This window comes from Acomys minous (genome assembly GCF_964271855.1).
Source record: "Acomys minous genome assembly, chromosome: 2".
NCBI classification, from domain to species: Eukaryota; Metazoa; Chordata; class Mammalia; order Rodentia; family Muridae; genus Acomys; species Acomys minous.
Window position 1 is genome coordinate 79778413 of NC_140484.1, and position 19609 is coordinate 79798021.

Genomic DNA, 19609 nt, shown 5'->3' on the forward strand with positions numbered 1-19609 from the left:
CACCTCCCCGTGCTAATTCATAATTCTCGGGTTTTCACAGGCACCAGCAAGACCAAGTCCCTAGTCCTTTGTGTGCCAGTTCCTCTGCCCATGTGACGCTTTGGCCCTGGTGCTATTTGCATTGCTTCTTTGCTGTTGCATGACTGACAGGTAGCGGTTCTCTCTGAGCTTAGGTGCCATGTGGTAAGGGCTGCTGTGCTTGTCCCTTCAGTCCACTTTGCTGTGACTTAGTCCCTGCTCCATTGCTGCTGGGTCTTCCTCACTTAGCCTTCCCTCTCCCCTAGATCTGTATAAAGTCTGGGCCTGTCAAGGGCATTCTGGGAATAGGTGAGGCTAGAGTGAGTCTCTGGAACATTTGGCCATCTCTTGCCCTGAATATAGGTCCCTGATGTCCTTCATTTTCTAGTGAACTCTAAATATTTTTCATTTAAGTTTTAAGTCACATTTTTTAAAAACTGCAAATAATAGATTTATCATACATATTTGGTAGTATATTTGGTTTTTGAGTAATAAAAACTTGAGGCTTTTGCCTCTTTAGCCCTCGCATAAGCTAATTCTTTCTCAACATGGCCAAAGTGAGCTAGAATTTGATTGTGAAGCTGAATTTTTTTCAAGTGCCAACTCAGTGGCTGTAAGTGAGCTGTAGTTTATGGACTGTCTGCAGTGGGAAATGCTTCCGGGCCAGAAGAAGAAGGTGTAAATACTGGTAAGGAGAAACTGAAAGGGGAGCCATGTAGACATTGTGAGTTGAAAATTAGCTCCTGCGGTCCCTCTCAGTGGCCAGCCTCAGTGGCCTTAGGAAGCACCTGGTAAAGCACAGCAGGTGGCCATCTGCATGTGTTTGTGAGAAGGAGCCCAAAGGGACTAGTTAGGAGGTTGCACCTGCCTAGAGCCCAGTGGGAACTAGTTAGGAGGGTAAACCACCTGGAGCCCAGTGGAGACTAGTTAGGAGGGTACACCTGCTTAGAGCCCAATGGGGACTAGTTAGGAGGGTGCACCCGCCTGGAGTCCAGTGGAGACTAGATAGGAGGGTGTGCCTGCTTGGAGCCCAGTGGGGACTAGTTAGTAGGGTACACCTGCCTGGAACCCAATGGGAACTAGTGAGCAGCAGCATCCCAGAGGCAGGCTGGGGCCCAGGTTCCACCAGAGGGAACAGAAAGGCAGTGGAGAGGCATCCTTTGCTCTTCATCCTGCCTACCATTGTGGTTACAACCCCTGACACAGGAGCCAGGGTAACCTGTCCTCTCCAGAGCTGTTTTAGCAGGTATTTTGTCACAGCAACAAAAAGCCTAAGACTGTTCTGCACCAGGCCTGAGCAGGGAGAGAGATGTACCCACTGCCTATGAGTGAGATGAGGCCTTCCGTTTGATAGACAGAAAGAGTAAGGAAAGGAAAAGACAGTGCCTGAGCCTGTCCATGCACCTGATGGACAAATCACTTATTGTCCATTTTCAGTTGATGAGAAATGTAATGAACAGGTCCATAGAGAGCAACAGGACATATAGTATTGTAGAATGGCAGCAGGAAACAGCAGGAACTCAGCAGCTGCCTTTCCATGAGAAGGCCAGAAGGTGGCAGGTGATTGAGTCTGCAGGCATTGACAGTCTCAGGCAGAAATAGAGAGAGAAAAGAGTCCTCTGAGTATGACCCAGGTGTGTTAGCTCCCAGAAGCAGGACTCCCAGATTGAGTCACAAGGAATGTGTTCAGACCTCCAGCAGGTCAGTAGATCCCCGGAGACTGAGACATGCGTGAGATGGTCTTTGAGGGAGTTCTGACAGACAGCTGCAGAGTCTCCACCAAGCCTCCCCAGACGGCGAAGTGCAACAGGGAGGGACATTTCCATCATTTCATGAAGCCATCACAGTACCACACAAGGTAAATATGTGACCACATCTCTCAGGACTACCTACAGATGTAGAAAGCCTCCACTAATTACTAGGAGCACATTGAAAAAATTGTTACCAAATGGGATTCATCCTAGTAATACAGAGTGTGGCCCATAGTCCATCAGAGAAGAGCCATAGTCCAGCAGAGTAAGGGCCATAGTCCATCAGAGTAAGGGCCATAGCCCATCAGAGTAAGAGCTATAGCCCATCAGAGTAAGACCCATAGTCCATCAGAGTAAGGGCCCATAGTCCATCAGAATAAGAGCCCATAGTCCATCAAAGTAAGGGCCATAGCCCATCAGAGTAAGAGCCATAGCCCATCAGAGTAAGGGCCCATAGTCCATCAAAGTAAGAGCCATAGCCCATCAGAGTAAGAGCCATAGTCTATCAGAGTAAGAGCCATAGTCCATAAGAGTAAGAGCCATAGTCCGTCAGAGTAAGGGCCATGATGAGAGTGTAAAGGACACAGTCTGCTCTGTGCATGCTAGAGAAACGTCTGCTGACATTCAGTACTACACAGCAATAAAACACCAAAGCCATGATCAGAAGAGAGCTGTCTTTGGAACAGTAGCAGCTAATGCCTGGGGCTGGTAAGAGGCTGTCCACCTTGCTCCTGAATAAAGACCCACACAAGGTACCAATATCCTACTTCTACTCAGCATTTTATGTGTGCCAGCAAGACAGCAGTGAAGAGGGATCCAATCCGGTAGAAAAGAATGGAAGAGATGACCTTCGCAGGCGACATGGTCTTAGCATAGAGAAACCCCAAGTGTGGACTGCAGAGAAGTGCACTGGAAAGGAGGCACGCCTGGGTTTAGTGCTAAGGTTCTCAAACTAGCAGACTGCCAATCAGTGCCAGAAATCCTTGTGTTTCTTTATGCTGGCAAATGCTACATACAGGAAGCCAAGAAGACAGCTGCATGCACATCAAAAGCATTCAATACTTAGGGATAAGTTTAGCCAACAAAACTGGAGCCTGGTGCTGCTTGAAACTGTAGCTGGAGTGTTTGCCTAGTCCATGACCTTCGTGATACAGGGAAGCTGACTGGATGAAGGGGTTGTGAGCTTTTCAAGTCCTAAGCTGGATCCTGGCTGTCGTAGCAGGCAGGTTGCTGTGGGAGTGTCTGGGGACTAAGCTGCACACTAAGCAAATCTCCCTGTTGCTCCTGTTTCGGGTGGGAAGTGCACATTTGTCTAGCAGTTAATGAGAAATCAGGGTACAATGACAATTTTTTTTTCTCCTAGATTCTTTCTGTGTTTGACATAATAGTAGAAATCAAAAGACCTTGAGGGGGAAATGCATCAATACAATGAAGGCTTACTGCAATTATGTTCTGGCCTCGGTTCTTCCTCTGCCACCATACCATATATGTCTCCCAGTTCATTGTATCCTAAAGATGAGCACACCCTTTGTGCTCACTACTAGCTGCTTGTAGAGTGAGTGCACGCTCCTGTGCCCTAGAAGAAGCAATGTATTTGTGACTTCCAAAGATGACTGAATTGTCTGGGAGCTTTTTTTATAGTTTAAATTAAAATCCTTATTGTTCACACTGATAGAAACCCAGCTGCACTCCAACTATCAGGATAAATTGGTGTGCTGTCTGTAAAAACTAGCTCTTGTGTTTAAGTGAGTAACAGAGAAATACAATTTACATGCAATTAATGTCATCTGTTGGATGGCAAGCCAAAGGGCAGTTGTAGCACAGTGATGGTCACTGGGAGATGCTTGCAGCGGGCTTAGAACATTTCAGATTTGTCTCAGGGTTAATTTCAGTACGTGTTATATGGTAACCCCAGCACAGCAGTGTTTGTTTCCCCGAGCTGCCTTGGTTGTATAGAAAGGTAATGTACATCGGACCAGTTAGTTGCAAACAGCTCATCCCTGCTCTGTGACCCCACGACAGCCAGCATTCACAAGTACGGCCTACAGAGTCAAGCGTGAGACCCCAGCATCATGGGCAGCTCTGAGAGAATGATGCTATCTAAAAACAAAATCAGTTAAACATCAACTGTATCAATTATTAAAGTTTTTCTGATTGGCACATTATTTGTGCTGTTTAAACATTTCGATTGTAGAAGCACATCTAGCAGAGAAAGGCACATGTGTGGAGTAATCTGATCACCAGTGAGTAGTATTTGTGTTTATGCAGTTTCAACTGGACTGCGTCATGTCATACATCATTTTTCTTGGAAGTAAATAATGAATGCCACTTTCTGACATTAAATTATTTTTCAACAAGTTCTTAAAGTGTTCTTTGAAGTCCTGACTATCTCTTAGTCTGGCCTGTATTCATAAATGTAAATTTGCATCTTGTTTCTCCTGGAAAGATTAGTGCTTTTCCTCTACTTCTCAGGGACCTGTGACAGTTAGTGGGAAGCTTTATGATCATTATAGATGGTGGACAAACTCACTCGCTTTATGACATTTCCCAGCAACACTGGCTTTACTCATCAACTGTATGCTCATCTAAGTAGGAAACCCTAGATAAACCACTGTTAGAATTAATGTATCTAGTAGTTTCTAGCTTTCAGTTATTTATTTGTTTGTTTTGGAGACAGAATATCACTATGTAGCCCTGGCTGGCCGAGAGCTTGCAGAGCCATGCCTGCCTCCATGACTGGGATTAAAGACATGGACCACCACTCCAGATAGCCTTCCACATTTAGCAGCATGTTAGAAGATAACAGGGGCTGGGCTGATGGCTCATAGGTTTAGAGGACTGGCTGCTCTTCTAAAGGTTCTGAGTTCAATTCCCAGGAACCACATGGTGGCTCACAACCATCTGTAATGAAATTTGGTCCCCTTTTCTGGCTTGCCGACACACATGTGTGCAGAATACAGTATAAATAATAAATCTTTTTTAAAAGTATAACATACTCAAAAAGATTTTACCAATAAAAAGATAATACTTTATTTCGAGAAACTAATGATAGAAATAGGACAAAACAATAAAAATAAAATGATAATACATAAAAGTCTACTTCTATAATCTGGAAATGGGAAGATTGTACCAGAGTAAGGAAGCCTAAAGCTATAATAGCAACAACAAAACCGGAACAGGGCGCGTGCATGCACACACACACACACACACACACACACACACACACACACACACACACACACCCATGGAACGTACCGCAAACACTGGCAGATGATTAACTTGGGAAGGCTAAATTTGTAATGTGCAATGATTCCTAATTTTAAATGTATAATGTATGAAGAATATGTATGTTAATAAAGTCAAAATAGAAATCTAGGCTAGAGACAGGTCACAGGAGGAGAGCACCTAAGGGCACCTGTATTAGTAGCTCAGTTTCCTTTAGTAAGGGCGCAGAGTACAGGGCTCCCTGCTGCTGGGGGCGCTAGCAGCACAGGCTTTGGAGGTCTGTGTGGCATCACATACATACAGACTGATCAGTTCTGCTTCCAGAAAACAAATTTGTAGGGACTGGAGCAACAGTACATATGAAGCCTTGTGGCTGAAAATGAAAGTGCCCTCTTCGTACTGTAGATAAGCTAGAGGCTATGGCTGCTGGATTTTCTTCCTGCTACAGAATGTCCTTTCTGGGATGTAGGTGTGGGAGGGAGAAGAAGAGCGGTGACTTGGTGGGATGAGGTAGAAGTGGGCTTGTCACAGGTGGCGCCAGGGGAGAGTCACATGAGGAAGTCTCTTCATTGCCCCTCGGCTGGTTGCTCTCGGTTGGCCTGTTGTGTGAGAAGTCCTGAGTGCTCTGCGCTCTGTCTGTAGGTGGCAGTTTGTGACTAGTGTGTGTGTTCAGGTGCTGCTGTTCCAGCCGGTGGCATTCTGTGAGGTGAAGGTGGTCATGAGCACACAAACTGAGGGCCACTGGATGTGAGTTGACTGCTGAGAAAGCCTTGGAATTCCATGTGGATACCAAGGTAGAAGACCCCCCTGAGCCCATAGAACCTGCAGGATGTGGTTCCTGGAGGCTGCCAGTGAGGGGCTTCATTGTCCTCATGCTAAGGCTCGCTCCTGTCTCCAAGGCAGGGTGCAGCTTGGTTTTATTGTAGTTTGGGTTTAAATGTCTGGGAACACAGTCAACTTAGAGAGCTTTCTGTCCAGAGTGGTGGTGTCAAACAAGCTCATTGTCTAAGTGAGTGGGCTCCTTGTGTCTGAAGTACTTATTTATGGATAACTTCATAATAATTTGTTACTAGCAAGTAAATTTCTCATAAATATTTCTAATGCTAGTGTTCTTTTCCTCTTAGTTTTTTGTGGCATCAGATCCAACTGTTAAAACCGACCGGCTGTGGCATGACAAGTACACACTGAGGAAATCGATGATCCCTTCCTTCATTACAATGGACCAGTCCAGGAAGGTAGGGCTGGGCTGGAAGACACTTTGCCCTTCCTGTTGATGCTGTGACTGCGAATGCTTGACTGTGGGACAGGACTAATTTTCAGCTCCTAGAACTCACCTGATACAGACCTAGCACTCATGTCCTGTGTTTTTAAATCATAGCTAATATGTAATGTGTGAGTATTTGAATTGTTTGGGTCACTAACTTGTATAAAGGTGAATCATAGCTTATTTTCCTTTTTAGATCCTGTTGATAGGAAAGTCAATAAATTTCTTGCATCAAGTTTGTCATGATCAGACCACAAAAATGATAGCTGTGACCAAGTCTGCAGAGTCTCCCAGTGATGGTATGGCTATTGTAATGGTGGTGACAGTGCTGGGATTGTGATGGTGGAGACAGTGCTGGGATTGTGATGATGGTGTCTGTGACGTCATGTGGTTATGACGCTGTGAGGTGGTGAGTGTAGGCAGTGGTAGTGACCCTGGTGGTGATGATCTGTTGCTTAAAGCTTTTTAATTTATAGCATTTACACATTACCTGGATTTCTAAAATGTGCTCATACAGAGCATACATGTACATGTATGAAGTATCTATTGCTATGTGGATGCTCAAATGTTTTAATATGGAGTTAGTAGCATTGGAGTAGAGTTAACTATTTCCTCCTTAATACTTTTCATTGCTTTATTCCCGCGGTGATGAAAGGATAGTAAGTAAGTGAAGCAGATGGGAAGGCAGTGCAAGACTTATGACTCTGTGGCTGCAGAGATCCGGCTCTGCCTGCGTTCTAAGGTTCATTTGCCAGCTGCTAGAGATGTGCTCCCATCCCTTGCCCCCCTCTGCTTGCTGCCTGCCTCAGCCTCAGTGATCACCCGTCAGCTTATTTCCTGTTCTCTAGCCATCTTGCCGCCTTGATTCTTTGGCTTTGCATAAGATGTTGTATTGGAAGTGGCCAAAGACTGGAGCAGAATCCAGAGGATTGGAAAGCACCTGTCTCCCCATGCTGGCTAAGGGCAAGGCCGAGGCTGTGGCAGGAGCTTCTGAGGTCAGGAGGTGGCCTGTGTAGCCACCGAGAGCGGCAGCTCCCCACATAAGCAGCTCACATGCGGACTTCTGCATGGCCTCGGGGATAGTCTGGGGGAGAAGTGGGAGCCAGAGCCAGATTTGGGTTTACCTATGTTTCAGAAAGACATGGAAGAGGAGGTGGAAGACATGCAGGTGGTCCCCCGGGGTCTTGCAGTCCTGTTGGGACTCTGAGGCTCTGACGTCAAGTGAGGCTTCCTTAGCTACAGCCTGCAGTGCGGTCATTATGCTTGCGTGCAGTGCTGGGCAGGGACCCTGGAAGTCCAAGTGCCAGCATCTACTCCTGGTCCCGGGGATCCTGGCCTTGCAGGTTCAGCACTGCGCTGCCTTCACTGGCCGTGGCTGGGTTGGGTCTACATTGATGGTTGCCTCTGGTTCCATAAATGCCTTGACTTACTCTGTTAAGATACATGTTACATATGGATGTGTGCCTGTCCCTTTTGTTTTTACAGCTGCAGATTTATTCACATACTTGGAAAACACATTTCAAGGGAAAATTGATGCTGCTTATTTTGAGACCAGCAAATATCTGTTAGATGTCCTCAATAAAAAGTACAGTCTGCTGGAGCACATGCAGGCCATGCGGCGCTACCTGCTTCTCGGCCAGGGAGACTTCATACGGCACCTGATGGATTTGCTAAAGTGAGATGAAGGCCTGAGAATAGGTGGCATCAGAGCAAATGAGTTGCTTACAAAGTCTTTGTTTAAAATAAGCTGAGTGGATGACGTTTTCATGGCTCTCATGCCTTACTTTTTCCTCTGTTGCCAACAGACCATCAGATGTGTGTGGTGTCCCTGTGGGCACCATGACATGTGCAGTGGCCCCTGAGTGGATGGAGTTGGAAGGTGGTCACAGTGAACTTCGGCTTCAGTCTGAAGTTCATTGGACAAATACACGTTTTAAGTTGGCCTCTTGGTTCACGTGTTTTCTGCAACTTGACAAAGTGCTGTCTTGTCACTGTTCCCTGTGGCCATCCTCCTGTTGTGGAATGTCTAGATGTGATATGGCTCAGGGCTCTGGACAGGACTGGTGGTGAACGGGCCACATGCCACAGTAGGCCAGTGCTTTCACTGAGGCATTTGAAGGGTGTTGTTACTTGCTGTGTCTCGGTGGTTCCTTTAAGAATGTACAAACTAACTGTTCCCTGTAGGACAAAAATATAGCAAGTTACTTTACACCAAAAAGTTAGCTTTTTCTGGCTTCCCAGGAAGTCCAGTGCCCAGCTGTCCATCTTCTCCACCAGGGGGGTTGTGTGGTGGAGCTGCCTGGAGCTGGTTGGAGCTGGTCATTGGTTGGTATGGCTGCTACAATCCCATGGCTGCAGAGCATTTCCATACCAGGACTGAGGGGGTTTCTTAGAGAGTTAGTTTAAAGGGAATGTGGTGAGGAGTTGTTAAAGGGAGGATGTTCCCTTGGTGCTGGCCTAAAAGTGCCTGGGGTGCAGACTGGCACATGTGCAGGCAGCCTAGCCAGGCACAGCAAAGCTGGTGTCTGGAGAGCACCGCAGGTCATCTCCCGTGTTACTGTCTTCCCTACGGGGGTCATCTTATGTCACAATGTCTCCTCTCAAAGGTGTGACTTACATGTAAGGACCACCATCTATCTCCTGTTGGCTGCAGGCCCACTTGAGGATGTGTGCCTTTTCTCCTTGCCTCCACCCAGCACTGCATTGGCACACCTGAGATGACGGCCATCTTTTAGTCAGGAGAGTGGGGGCTTCATGTTGGGAAGCACAGCCTTTAGCACTGAAATGCTGTGCTGGTTCTGAGGCAATGGTGTGCTGGTGCTGAGGTAATTAATGGTGTGCTAGTGCTGGGCCCTTTGGAACTATGAAGTCTATATTTAGGTACATAGATGTTTGGTCTTTGTAGGGAATCATAAAGATCTTATCTGTAGGCCAGTCATAACTTGAAAACTATCAATGTGTAGCACAAATAAGTACCTTTAGCCAAGCTGAATGAAAATTAATGTTTTTACTGTTTTGAAGAAATGCTTTCTGCAACCCTGTTGGAAGTTAATGTCACGAAGCTTTCTTTAGTGAAACATGGTTAGGGTTTTAATGGTATTGTAACAGATTTTATGCATGGGGGTAAGAGAAAGACAAAACACACCAAGAGCATGGTGTGGGCTCGGCAGAGTGTCTGCCTTTGTGGTCTTTGTGGTGGTCACACACAGGGTTCTAGACCTATGCTCCTTAAAGGATTTCTATGAAACCTAACTGAGACCACAGGGTGGTTGCTGGGGACCATAATACTTTTATAACTGTGTCTATCTGTCCCATTTGTCTTTTCCATTTTTGAACTTTTACTTTTTTAATTAATAATTTTTAAAAATATCAAATAACATTATCTTTAATTTCAAACACATTTCTTAAGGCCAGAACTTGTTCGCCCAGCAACGACTTTATATCAGCATAAATTGATGGGGATTCTTGAAATTGCTGTAAGAGCCACGAACGCCCAGTTTGATAGCCCAGAGATCCTCAAGAGGCTAGAAGTGAGGCTACTGGAGGTACATGTGGGCATTGGGGCAAGTGAGGGCACTGGGACACGTGAGGGGGCTAGGGACACGTGATGGTGCTGGGAGCACTGAGGGGGCTGGGGGTAGATGAGAGGGCTAGGAGCACATGAGGGGGCTAGGGGTACGTGAGGGGGCTAGGAGCACGTGAGGGTGCTGGGAGCACGTGAGGGGGCTAGGAGCACGTGAGGGTGCTGGGAGCACATGAGGGGCCTAGGAGCACATGAGAGTGCTGGGAGCATGTGAGGGGTCTAGGAGCACATGAGGGTGCTGGGGGCAGCTGATTCTCAGTGCCCTCTCCAGTATCTTCCTATTATGTCAGGCACAAGTCTGGTCAATCCTGGAAACTAAACATCCTGGGTGTGCTCTGCCCTGTTTTAGAGGAAGCAAGTCCCTCTCATTAGGCCACATGTTACTGAAAGGCTAGTTCCCAAGTTGGATGCTGTGTGTGAGATGGGTCCCACAGAGCATGGGTGCATCACAGGCGCTTAGTTAAGTGAGGAACATTTAATAGTAAATTGAAGGAGCAGGCTGGGACTGCAGCTGCTCCTCAGGAGGGCTGCACTTGGAGTCGGAGTTATGAGTGTGAGTGCTCCCTGCCTGACCTGCTAGTCAATACTAGAGACTCACAGGTTCATTCAGAACAGCATCAATTACTCCCGCATGATCGCAGAGCCCCTGGAGTGTGCACCTCTTCCTCCTGCACGATCGCAGAGCCCCAGGAGTGTCCACCACTTCCTCCTGCATGATCGCAGAGCCCCGGGGATGTGCCACTCCCTCTCGCCACTTGGACATTGGTGCCAGTGAGGAGGCTGATCATTGCTTGCACAGCAGAGTGCTTTTAAAGCCTGCACCTTATTTTACTGCTTTTCTTTGAGGAGTTGACAGGTTCTTTGGCAATAAGTACAAAGCCTTTCAGTTATTTGCTGTTTTGTTTTATTACTGTTAGGTCTCTCCAGGTGACACTGGATGGGATGTCTTCAGCCTGGATTACCACGTCGATGGACCAATTGCTACCGTAAGATCCACCGTTCTGTGTACTTGTGTGCAATGTTCACAGCTGTTTGGATTGCTGGGAATTGCATTGTTTCCAACTGGCTTTCTTTTCTAAGAACTGAGGTTCAAAGTAATTGTGGTGTTAGGCTACACCTACTGAATGAGTTGCATAAGCCAAGACTGCTTCAGATAATTATTAATGAGTGCTGAAATGCTCCATTATTTTAAGAATTCTTAGAAATATCATTTTTTTCTGTCACAGGTTTCAGCAAGTGCTTAATAAATGCATTGTTAATTTTATGCCATTATTCTTAGACTGTAGCAACTAATTTAGGATAATTTGAAAGGAAGCATAGAGTATATTTTAGGGGAATTGTATTTTTCCTACTTAGATGAAATTTGATATTTAGCATTCATTTAAGCTGATGAGCTGCTACCTGTCGCATTGTTCATGCATTTCCACTCACTTGTTGAGAAGGGCCATTTCTTCTACCACATCGCAGAAGCTCGGCTAGAGGAGTCGCCATGCATGTCTGCGGTTCAGTTGCCTCTCTAGCCATGTTCTCTCTCTTTAGGACTGAGCACAGGGCCTCTGAGACTTAGTCCTTTCTGTGTCTGAAATGCTGGGGAAGTGCATTGTGTCCCTTCTGTTACTGGGGATATTTGCTGAGGGTGACTGGGCTCTAACATCCCTTCTCTAGTGGTTGTGGCAGAGTGGCTTTATGCCTGCCCCTTCTGTGGGATGAGTCACACCCTTTGCTATGCGGTGATTCCATGGAAGCCACATTCACAGAATGGCAGCCACAGACGTGTCTTAAGTGGCCTGTGGCATGTGGCCTGAGAACTGTTAGGCAGGTTCTTAGCCTCATTAATCCCGATCATGACTTTGATCAGGTCAGAGCTAATAGTTTGAAACAACAACTGTTGATGAGTTGAATCTTTCAACATTCTCTTAGTGGCCTTTGTCCTGGGCATGTGTCCTGAGTGGTGGTTACTGAGAATCGCTGCATGGTGTGTCAGCAAATTGTTCAGGACTTCCTGCTGTCTGCATAGCTAGCTTATGTGCATTATGCATTTTCATGATAAAGGATAGTTGTAAGGCTAGGGACAGCTCAGTGCTAGAGCTCCGAGGCCTCAAGTTCCAACCCCAGGCTACAAAGACAAAATGCCATAGTAAAGATAACTGCACTGATTGTTAACAGAGTGAAAGTGCCTTACAAGGAGGCAGGCTGAGTGTGCTCTAGGCATGTGCTTACTTACTTATTCGATGGGTTCATTACACACCTCACTGGCATGTCAGAGCTGTACCTGTGTGTGTGTATAGCTAGAACTCAAAGGTTTTGAATACAGTTTTAGAAGGACTAAAGAAGAAAATATATACCACAGCTTTATTTTAACGACACATCTGTGACAGCCCAGTCACACACAGCTAAGTTGTGACAGGAGCCTAGGCTGCCAGATAGAGAGAAGGGACTCTGGGCTGTGTGGTTGCTCAGCAGGTCAAAGTGTGGGGAAGCATTGCTGTGCTGTTTCTGTTTGTGGCTGGCGAATTTTCAATCCTTGTTGTCACAACAGGCATGGTATTATACACTATTAGACATTGTCTGTCAGGTTTGATTGCACACAGAACATACTGAGCTGTAACAGGAGGGGCTGGGGCAATGGTGAGGTGAGTTTGCTGTACAAGCTTGAAGACTGCAGTTCAGGTCGCCAGCTCTCACGTGAGTGCTGAGTGGACATGGCAGCCCTCCTGCAATCCCAGTGCACAGGAGCCAGGACCTCAGAGTGAGCTGGCTGGCCCAGCTGAGTTACACAGGCACACACACACACACACTCACACACACACACACACACACGGAAAAAATACACAAAAGATAAAAGGAAGCCCATTTTATAAATACAGTTATTTTTTTCTGCTTTTCTTGTGAATTTTTGTGTTACCTGTTGCGGTTCTATTCTCATTAATTGAGGTTGTCATTTTTTGAACAGAATTTAATTATAGTAGGGATATATCTTGTAGCAATCATATAATTAAATCTTGTATAATAGCACCGTTAGGTTCTACTAATTCTAAGATATAAAATGTCAGTGAAATTTTTGGGTAAGTCTAATTTGGGACATTGTGAAATTCACAACCCAGGTTACTGAAGAATGCATTAGCTAAATACAGCTCCTTAACTATGTGAAGTATTTCTGGTTGACCTTGCTTCTCCTAAGTCTCAAGTTATTTGTGGTAGAGTCCATCCAGATTTAAGTGTGATGAGGTCATGGAGTCTTGATTCCAGCTGCAGAGGACCAATTGGAGGGCTTGCAGCAGTACTGTGTGCAGTGTCTCAGCCTGGTAAGGGTCACCGAGTACAGGGCCTCGGGCGGCTGCTGTCCCACACTGACAGCCTGGATATTTGCTCACTGTTGAGTCTCTACAGATGAGGAGTCTGGAGCTTACTTTATCTCTAGGCTGTAGTCTCCCTTAGGGGAAGCAGCCAGCTAGTAAAAGTGCTGTGGTGACTCTTACTTTAAGGTCAGAACCGGGATGTCTTCCTTTTAAGTAGTTGGTATACAAAAGACCATGGCTAAACTGAACTTCTGAAATCAGTGAGAATATGGTACTCCAGGGGCTACTCTATGGTGTACGTGTAGAGAGAAAATCCTACAATTGACTCATGACATCCAGTTCAGATCAGCTTCTGTAGTCACACGAAGATAATTAATACTGTAGGAAGCAAGCAATTTGCAGATAATCCCCCAGGCACTTGTGGTTGATTTTGGAACTCGGAACAGTTTCCAGTCACTCCTATGAGGAGTTGTTTCCTTGTCCTCCTCCTCCTCTTCACCATCACCATCAAGTACCTTCCAAAACCTGCTATTGAGTGGCATAAGGGAGCATGAATTGACCGTTGTTACATGATATGTGTGAGGCACACAGCGGAACACAAGATAAGCTGGTTTACAGGTAAGAGTCCCATGCTAAGGTAAAAGGAGCAAGCATAAAGTTCTAGGAGCCTGTGTGGAGTAGTTAGACAGATGGTGAGGTCAAAAGGTAGGGTGAGCACTGCAGGCTCTCATAGAAAGGCCGGAGGACAGACATAGACAAGGCAAGGTTTCCTGGATATCAGAGATCCTTCAGAGCAGGCTGGCCCTGTCTCCACACTGCAGGCCTGTGCAGAGTCAGTGCCCACAGCGCTACAGAGGCTTCCTTCACTGTCTAGTGCTAGGTGGGGCATTTAGTTGAACTAATTTGTTTGTAGTTAACCTGATACTTTGACCAGCACGGGAGGGACAACAGGAGGAGGGCTGAGACAGTCTCTCTACCAGGACACATTACTTGCTTGAGAAGCCACAAACATGGTACTGAGCAGAGGTACAGAAGGAGTCTGTAAATCTGTGACGATGATCAGAAAGACTTGTTAGGGTAGAGGTGCCGCTAGGCTTGCCTCTACTTTTGGAGATGTCGTTACTAAAACAAGTGATTCCTCTGTCTGTCGCTTAGGATTTGGGGCTTACAGTCATGTGTTCAAGTTTAGACTGGGCTGGGCTGGGCTTACAGTCCTGCTGAGTTACGGCTAGAGAGTTGGCTCAGTGGCTAAGAACACTTGTTGTGCTTCCAGAGGACCCACGTTCTAATCCTAGCATCCACACATCTGTAAGTACAGTCCCAGGGGATCCAGTGTCCTCTTCTGGTCCCCAAGGGCACCAGGCATGCCCAGCACATGGTTTCACAGACACACATGTAGGCAAATATAAAGCACAACAAACAAACAAAGCCCAGCATGGCAGTGCATGCCTTTAATCTTAGCACTTGGGGGACAGAGGCAGGTAGGTCTCTGAGTTAGAGGCCAGCCTGGTCTATACAGAGAGTTCCACCCTGTGTGGGGAGAAAAGTCTTGGTGAGCAGTCTGCTGGTCACACCACCTTCATGCCGGTGTCTCCAGCTACAGGACTGACAACATATCACACCTGCTGCTGGTTGGTAAGTAATCAGGTGGCTGCTGTTAGAGCCTGCTTCTGAAATGCACTGCTTTCCTTACTTTAGGTCCCTTGTAAACTGGGCAGGAGTTGTGTGTTTGCTGATTGTGGGAAGGCTAGGCCTGGGCTAGGAGAGTGTTTTGCACATGAGATGCAGCCTATCTTGTCTCTCTAGGTGTTCACACGAGAATGCATGAGCCACTACCTGAGAGTGTTCAACTTCCTGTGGAGGGCCAAGCGCATGGAGTACATCCTCATTGACATATGGAAAGGACACATGTGCAATGCGAAACTCCTGAGGAACATGCCAGGTAAAGGCAGAGGAGGCCAGTGAGGCCAGCTGAGAACGGAGCTGACAGGACCCACTGTTGTAGGAAAAGGTCATTGTGTCTTGACTTCATTACAGAATAAGAGAAAATTAAGTCATACTGGATTTTTCCCGCATACCATAAAGTTTCTTTTAAAATCATGTTTGTTTTTCAATAATGTCCATGGTGTAGTTTAATTAAAATAACAACAAAAACAACAACAACAATAATAATGTATGTTCTATTTGTGAGTGCCTGATCCTATGTATGTGCACCATGTGTGTGCTTGGTACGCATGGAGGCCAGAAGAGGTGTTGGATGCCCTGGAGTTGGCATTACAGACAGCTGTGAGCTGCCATGTGGGTGCTGAGAATCTAACATGGATTCTCTGAAAGACCACTGAGCTATCCCTAGCCCCTAACTTAATTTTTTAATCACCCATAGTCAAGGAAGGAAAACCTTTCAATAGGTCCCTGGTTCATTCAAAATTCACTTAGTGCCTTAATTATATTCTCTTTGAAGCATTAATTTTTCTTTTGACCATAATCCAGGATGTAGACGTGTTTTGTATTTTATAATTTAGAACTATAGTTAGACACTTAGATATTTAGTCGATTGTGTTAATGTTACAATATTGAATGACTTCAATTATAATAATTTTGAGTTCATTATGTTGAAATCAATTATGAAAACATTTCATAAACCTCTCTAAAGAACAACTGAGCTAAATCTGCCCTTTGATTAGTAAAATTAGTCATAAGTAAGATCGAGCAGTTGTTTGAACAAAGAGGTTTCCTCATCACTGCTGTGGGCTGCAGGCTGACTCCAGACAGTGATGGCTACAACAGACTGCAGCAGTGCTGGCCACCAGGCCAGTGTGGCCATGGAGAGAGTGGCCTTTACCGAGGCTCTCAGCACTGCTCTGTACTCAGTGATGGCTGTTTCCTTGCTGGTAGCTGAGAAGGAAGTAAAGGGAATGCAGCTAGCTTCCTGTTTCACATGCTGAAGCCAACAGAGTGGTGCATACTGTCTTCTTCACAATGTTCTTGCCACAAAGAAACTGGCCTCTTTGGTCCTCAGGGAAAAACAAGTGTCTTCACACAGGAGGTCATGCAAGACTTGTGCCTTAAGGTGTCCTGTTGTGTGCCGCCCCAGGCCTGACCCTGCAATTGCATTTCCTTCTGCTTAAGCTGTCCACTGATTCGTGGACATCGGGCTTTTAGAGGAGTGTAGAAGAGTGTTAACCCTCTGGTATAGCTGGTGACAAAGCACACTGACTGGTGGCAGTGCAGTCCGCTCTGTGTAAGACAATAGTCCTGCGTGAGCTCAAGAGATGTAAGTAAGTGGCTGGAGACTGGCTGTGGTGTTGAGCACTTGCTGTTCTTGCTGAGCACCCAGGTTTAGTTCCCAGCACCCACATAGTGGCTCATAACCACCTATTACTCCAGTCCCAGAAGACTTGATGCCTTCTTCTGTCAGCCTCTGACACCAGGAATGCATGCAGTGCGTATGCATGCATGCAGGTAAAACACTCATACAATAAACTTTATCACTAAATATTAAAAATAAATCTAAAGAAATGTAAGTGACAATTGTTTTCAAATAGTGCACATAAAGCCCTGTATTACACTGGACTGACAGATAACAGTCCGCGCTTTTGTCTTTCTGACTTCTGAGCAGGACTGCTCCTGCTGGTAGTTTGCAGTGAGGCCGTGCTCCTGCCTAGTGCTGGGCCTGCCCTGGAGGCACCCCTTTAGGTGTGTCATCACCAGTCAGTCACAGACTCTCTCAGGACTCACATGGAGACCTCATTGTCACTTGTCTTTCCTTCCAGTGGAGAGAGTCCAAGGTTGAACAAGGGAAGTGATTGGCCCAGGGTTCTACAATTGATGTCAGGACTTAGTGTGGCTTCTCTTATTGGAAGGCAAAAATGAAAGTCTTGGAGAAAAATGAGTCAAGAACAAGCTAAAATGAATCAAAGATGGAAGGCCCTGTGGGGGAAGCTAAGTCTCCTTCAGCATAGAACCTATGAAGGAACTTGAAAGATGACAGTTTTCTGGTCACTGCATTATAGGACACTTAGGTGACAAGAGGGTGGAATGGGTGCCTATGAGTCAGTCTTCTGTGTTCAGCCTGTGCCTACTGAAAACAGTAGCAGTATGCAGGCTGAGCCAGCTCATTGTCTATTGAAAAGCCACGGGAAGCCAAGGTATCTCCGAATTCTTTCTGTTGGTTTTTCGTTTATCCGTACTCTATCACTTCTGAAGTGTTGCTCAGTCTTCACTGAAGCCATCAGGGACTGCACTGCCTGCATGTGTGCCAGCCACAGCATGGTCACTCGCCTTTGGAAATATGGATGGCACAGTGGTTCTGGACTGAAGCATAGAGAGGCAGTATGCATTAGAAATGGTAGGGAGCAGGGCAGATGCTGAGAAGTGCCTTGAGGCCACAGACTGATGTGTAGCACAAGCTGGTCTGATTGGCAGCTGTTTTCTTTGTGGTGATGTATTTAATAGTAATACATCTTACAAAGGTGGTACCTTAGGTGTCTTCCTCTACAAAACTCATGTGTGGGTAACTCAATTTCAGTGAACAGATGAGTCTCTGTGTCTAGAGTTGAACAGCTCTCGTGCCTGCCTTGGGTCTGACAGTGCCACTGCCTAGGGTGGCCAGGATTAAATTTGCAAAGAAATCAGCATCCAGCCTGAGTCTAACAATGAGTTGTTGTCTGTGTGTGTGTGACTCTTACCTGTAATTCACACACACAGAATGCCATCAGGAGAGATATGAAGGCAATTGGATGTTGAACACAAAACATGCAGAAAATGCTGGTTTTTGAAGCATCTTTTAAATCCAAAGCACTGGAAATTAAATTAGTTAAGTGTTTGATCTTGAGCCACTTAAACAGCAGCCAGGAGAAGTGGGTAAAAACTTGATCAAGCTACCATAAACGGCAGCCCCAGGGGAAGTGGGTAGATACTTGATCAAGCCACCTTAAACAACAGCACCAGGGGAAGTGGGTAAATACTTGATCAAGCCACCTTAAACAGCAGCGCCAGGGGAAGTGGGTAGATACTTGACCGAGCCACCTTAAACAGCAGTGCCAGGGGAAGTGGGCAGATACTTGATCGAGCCACCTTAAACAGCAGCGCCAGGGGAAGTGGGTAGATACTTGATCAAGCCACCTTAAACAGCAGCGCCAGAAGTGGGTAGATACTTGATTGAGCCACCTTAAACAGCAGCACCATGGGAAGTGCAAGTTGTGGAGGAGATCTTGAAACTGTGATGATCACACTAGGGTATTTCTTTAAGGAAATCTAGGACTTAGGGTGGCAAGGTGTCTCCTGCTGCAGGTATGCCCTGCTGACCATGCCTGGGCCACAGAGCTGGGTCAGCTTGCTCTGGTCTTTCAGGAGCATTTAGAGGGCAGTCGACAACCAAAATTGTCCCTAGGAAGGAGATTGGCTTGTCTGCATTGTGTGTTGAGAGTGTGCCTGCGTCTGTGTAGGTGCACTGTGTGTGCATCCGCCTGCTCTCTTCAGAGCCAGAAGAGGCTGTTGGCCCTCCCGAAGTTGCATTACCAACAGCTGTGAGCTGCTGTGTGGGTGGTGAGAAACTGCATGTAGGTACTCTGCAAGGACAGGACGTGCTCGCAACTGCTGCGCTATCTCTCCAGCCCCAGTAGATCTTCCTAGCTGTGTGTGTAAGATTGTGTTTTAACCCACTATGGTACACTTATATGTTCATTTCGCTCAGTGTGGTGTTGCACTGAGGCCATTCTTAGAATTGGGAGGATTTTTCTTGCTTTAAGCTTGTATTCTGTATGCATTTCCAGGGTATGGGTAGAGCTGAGGATAGCAGGGACGAGTTAAGTCCTAAGGGGTACTGGACTGTGCTGTGCCTTTGACTCAAGCCCATGCTTCTGAGAGCCGCATAGAGCTGGCAGTATGTTTTCACTCCTCGGTCAGAAAGGACAGCCGTGTGGGTAGCAGACTGCAGTCATGCCTAGAGGATCTGTGTTCGAAACTGTGTTTTTCAGCAGGCAGTGACCTCACTGTCAGGTGTCACCATAGAAGAATGTCTCCTTCAGAAAATGAAGTGACAGGCTTTCCTAGGAAGAAAAGTATGTCCACTGTGTAGTGAAAACTGAAGGAAGAGCACATGTGATAACTTTGTTCAGTATGGCCCTGGTCATGCAGGTTCTGTGGGCAGGATTTGAGCACTGGGGTAAAGTGAATGCAAAGAGCTCATCCAGCCGGTTCCCAGCTTGGAGGATGCTGCAGAATGCACCCAAAGTGCACAGATGTGAGGTGCCATCGCCCAGTTCCATGGATGTTTTAGAGTGCACCGCTGTGTTTAAGGGTCTGTCGGGACATGCACCATCAAGGTCGGAGAGGCAGAGCCCTTTCATGCTAGTTCTTGGTGAAAACCAGAGTCCTTCTGCAGAGTATTTTCTTCTGAGGTTATGACCGTGTATAACTTTGTAGTGCCTTGTGACAGGTGGCTCTGTCCTCTGCATGGGGAACAAGG

At 46.4% G+C, this 19609-nt stretch overlaps 1 protein-coding gene across 1 annotated transcript in view; it reads left to right on the plus strand.

The window, feature by feature from the left end:
* LOC311580224 (gamma-tubulin complex component 3-like) overlaps window positions 1-19609 on the plus strand; it is a 53960-nt gene that overhangs the window by 24177 nt on the left and 10174 nt on the right. Inside the window, 6 exon segments of the mRNA XM_084751598.1 lie at window positions 6119-6229; window positions 6455-6557; window positions 7744-7933; window positions 9668-9803; window positions 10759-10827; window positions 14947-15082. Coding sequence (XP_084607724.1) covers window positions 6119-6229; window positions 6455-6557; window positions 7744-7933; window positions 9668-9803; window positions 10759-10827; window positions 14947-15082 — 745 coding nt within the window.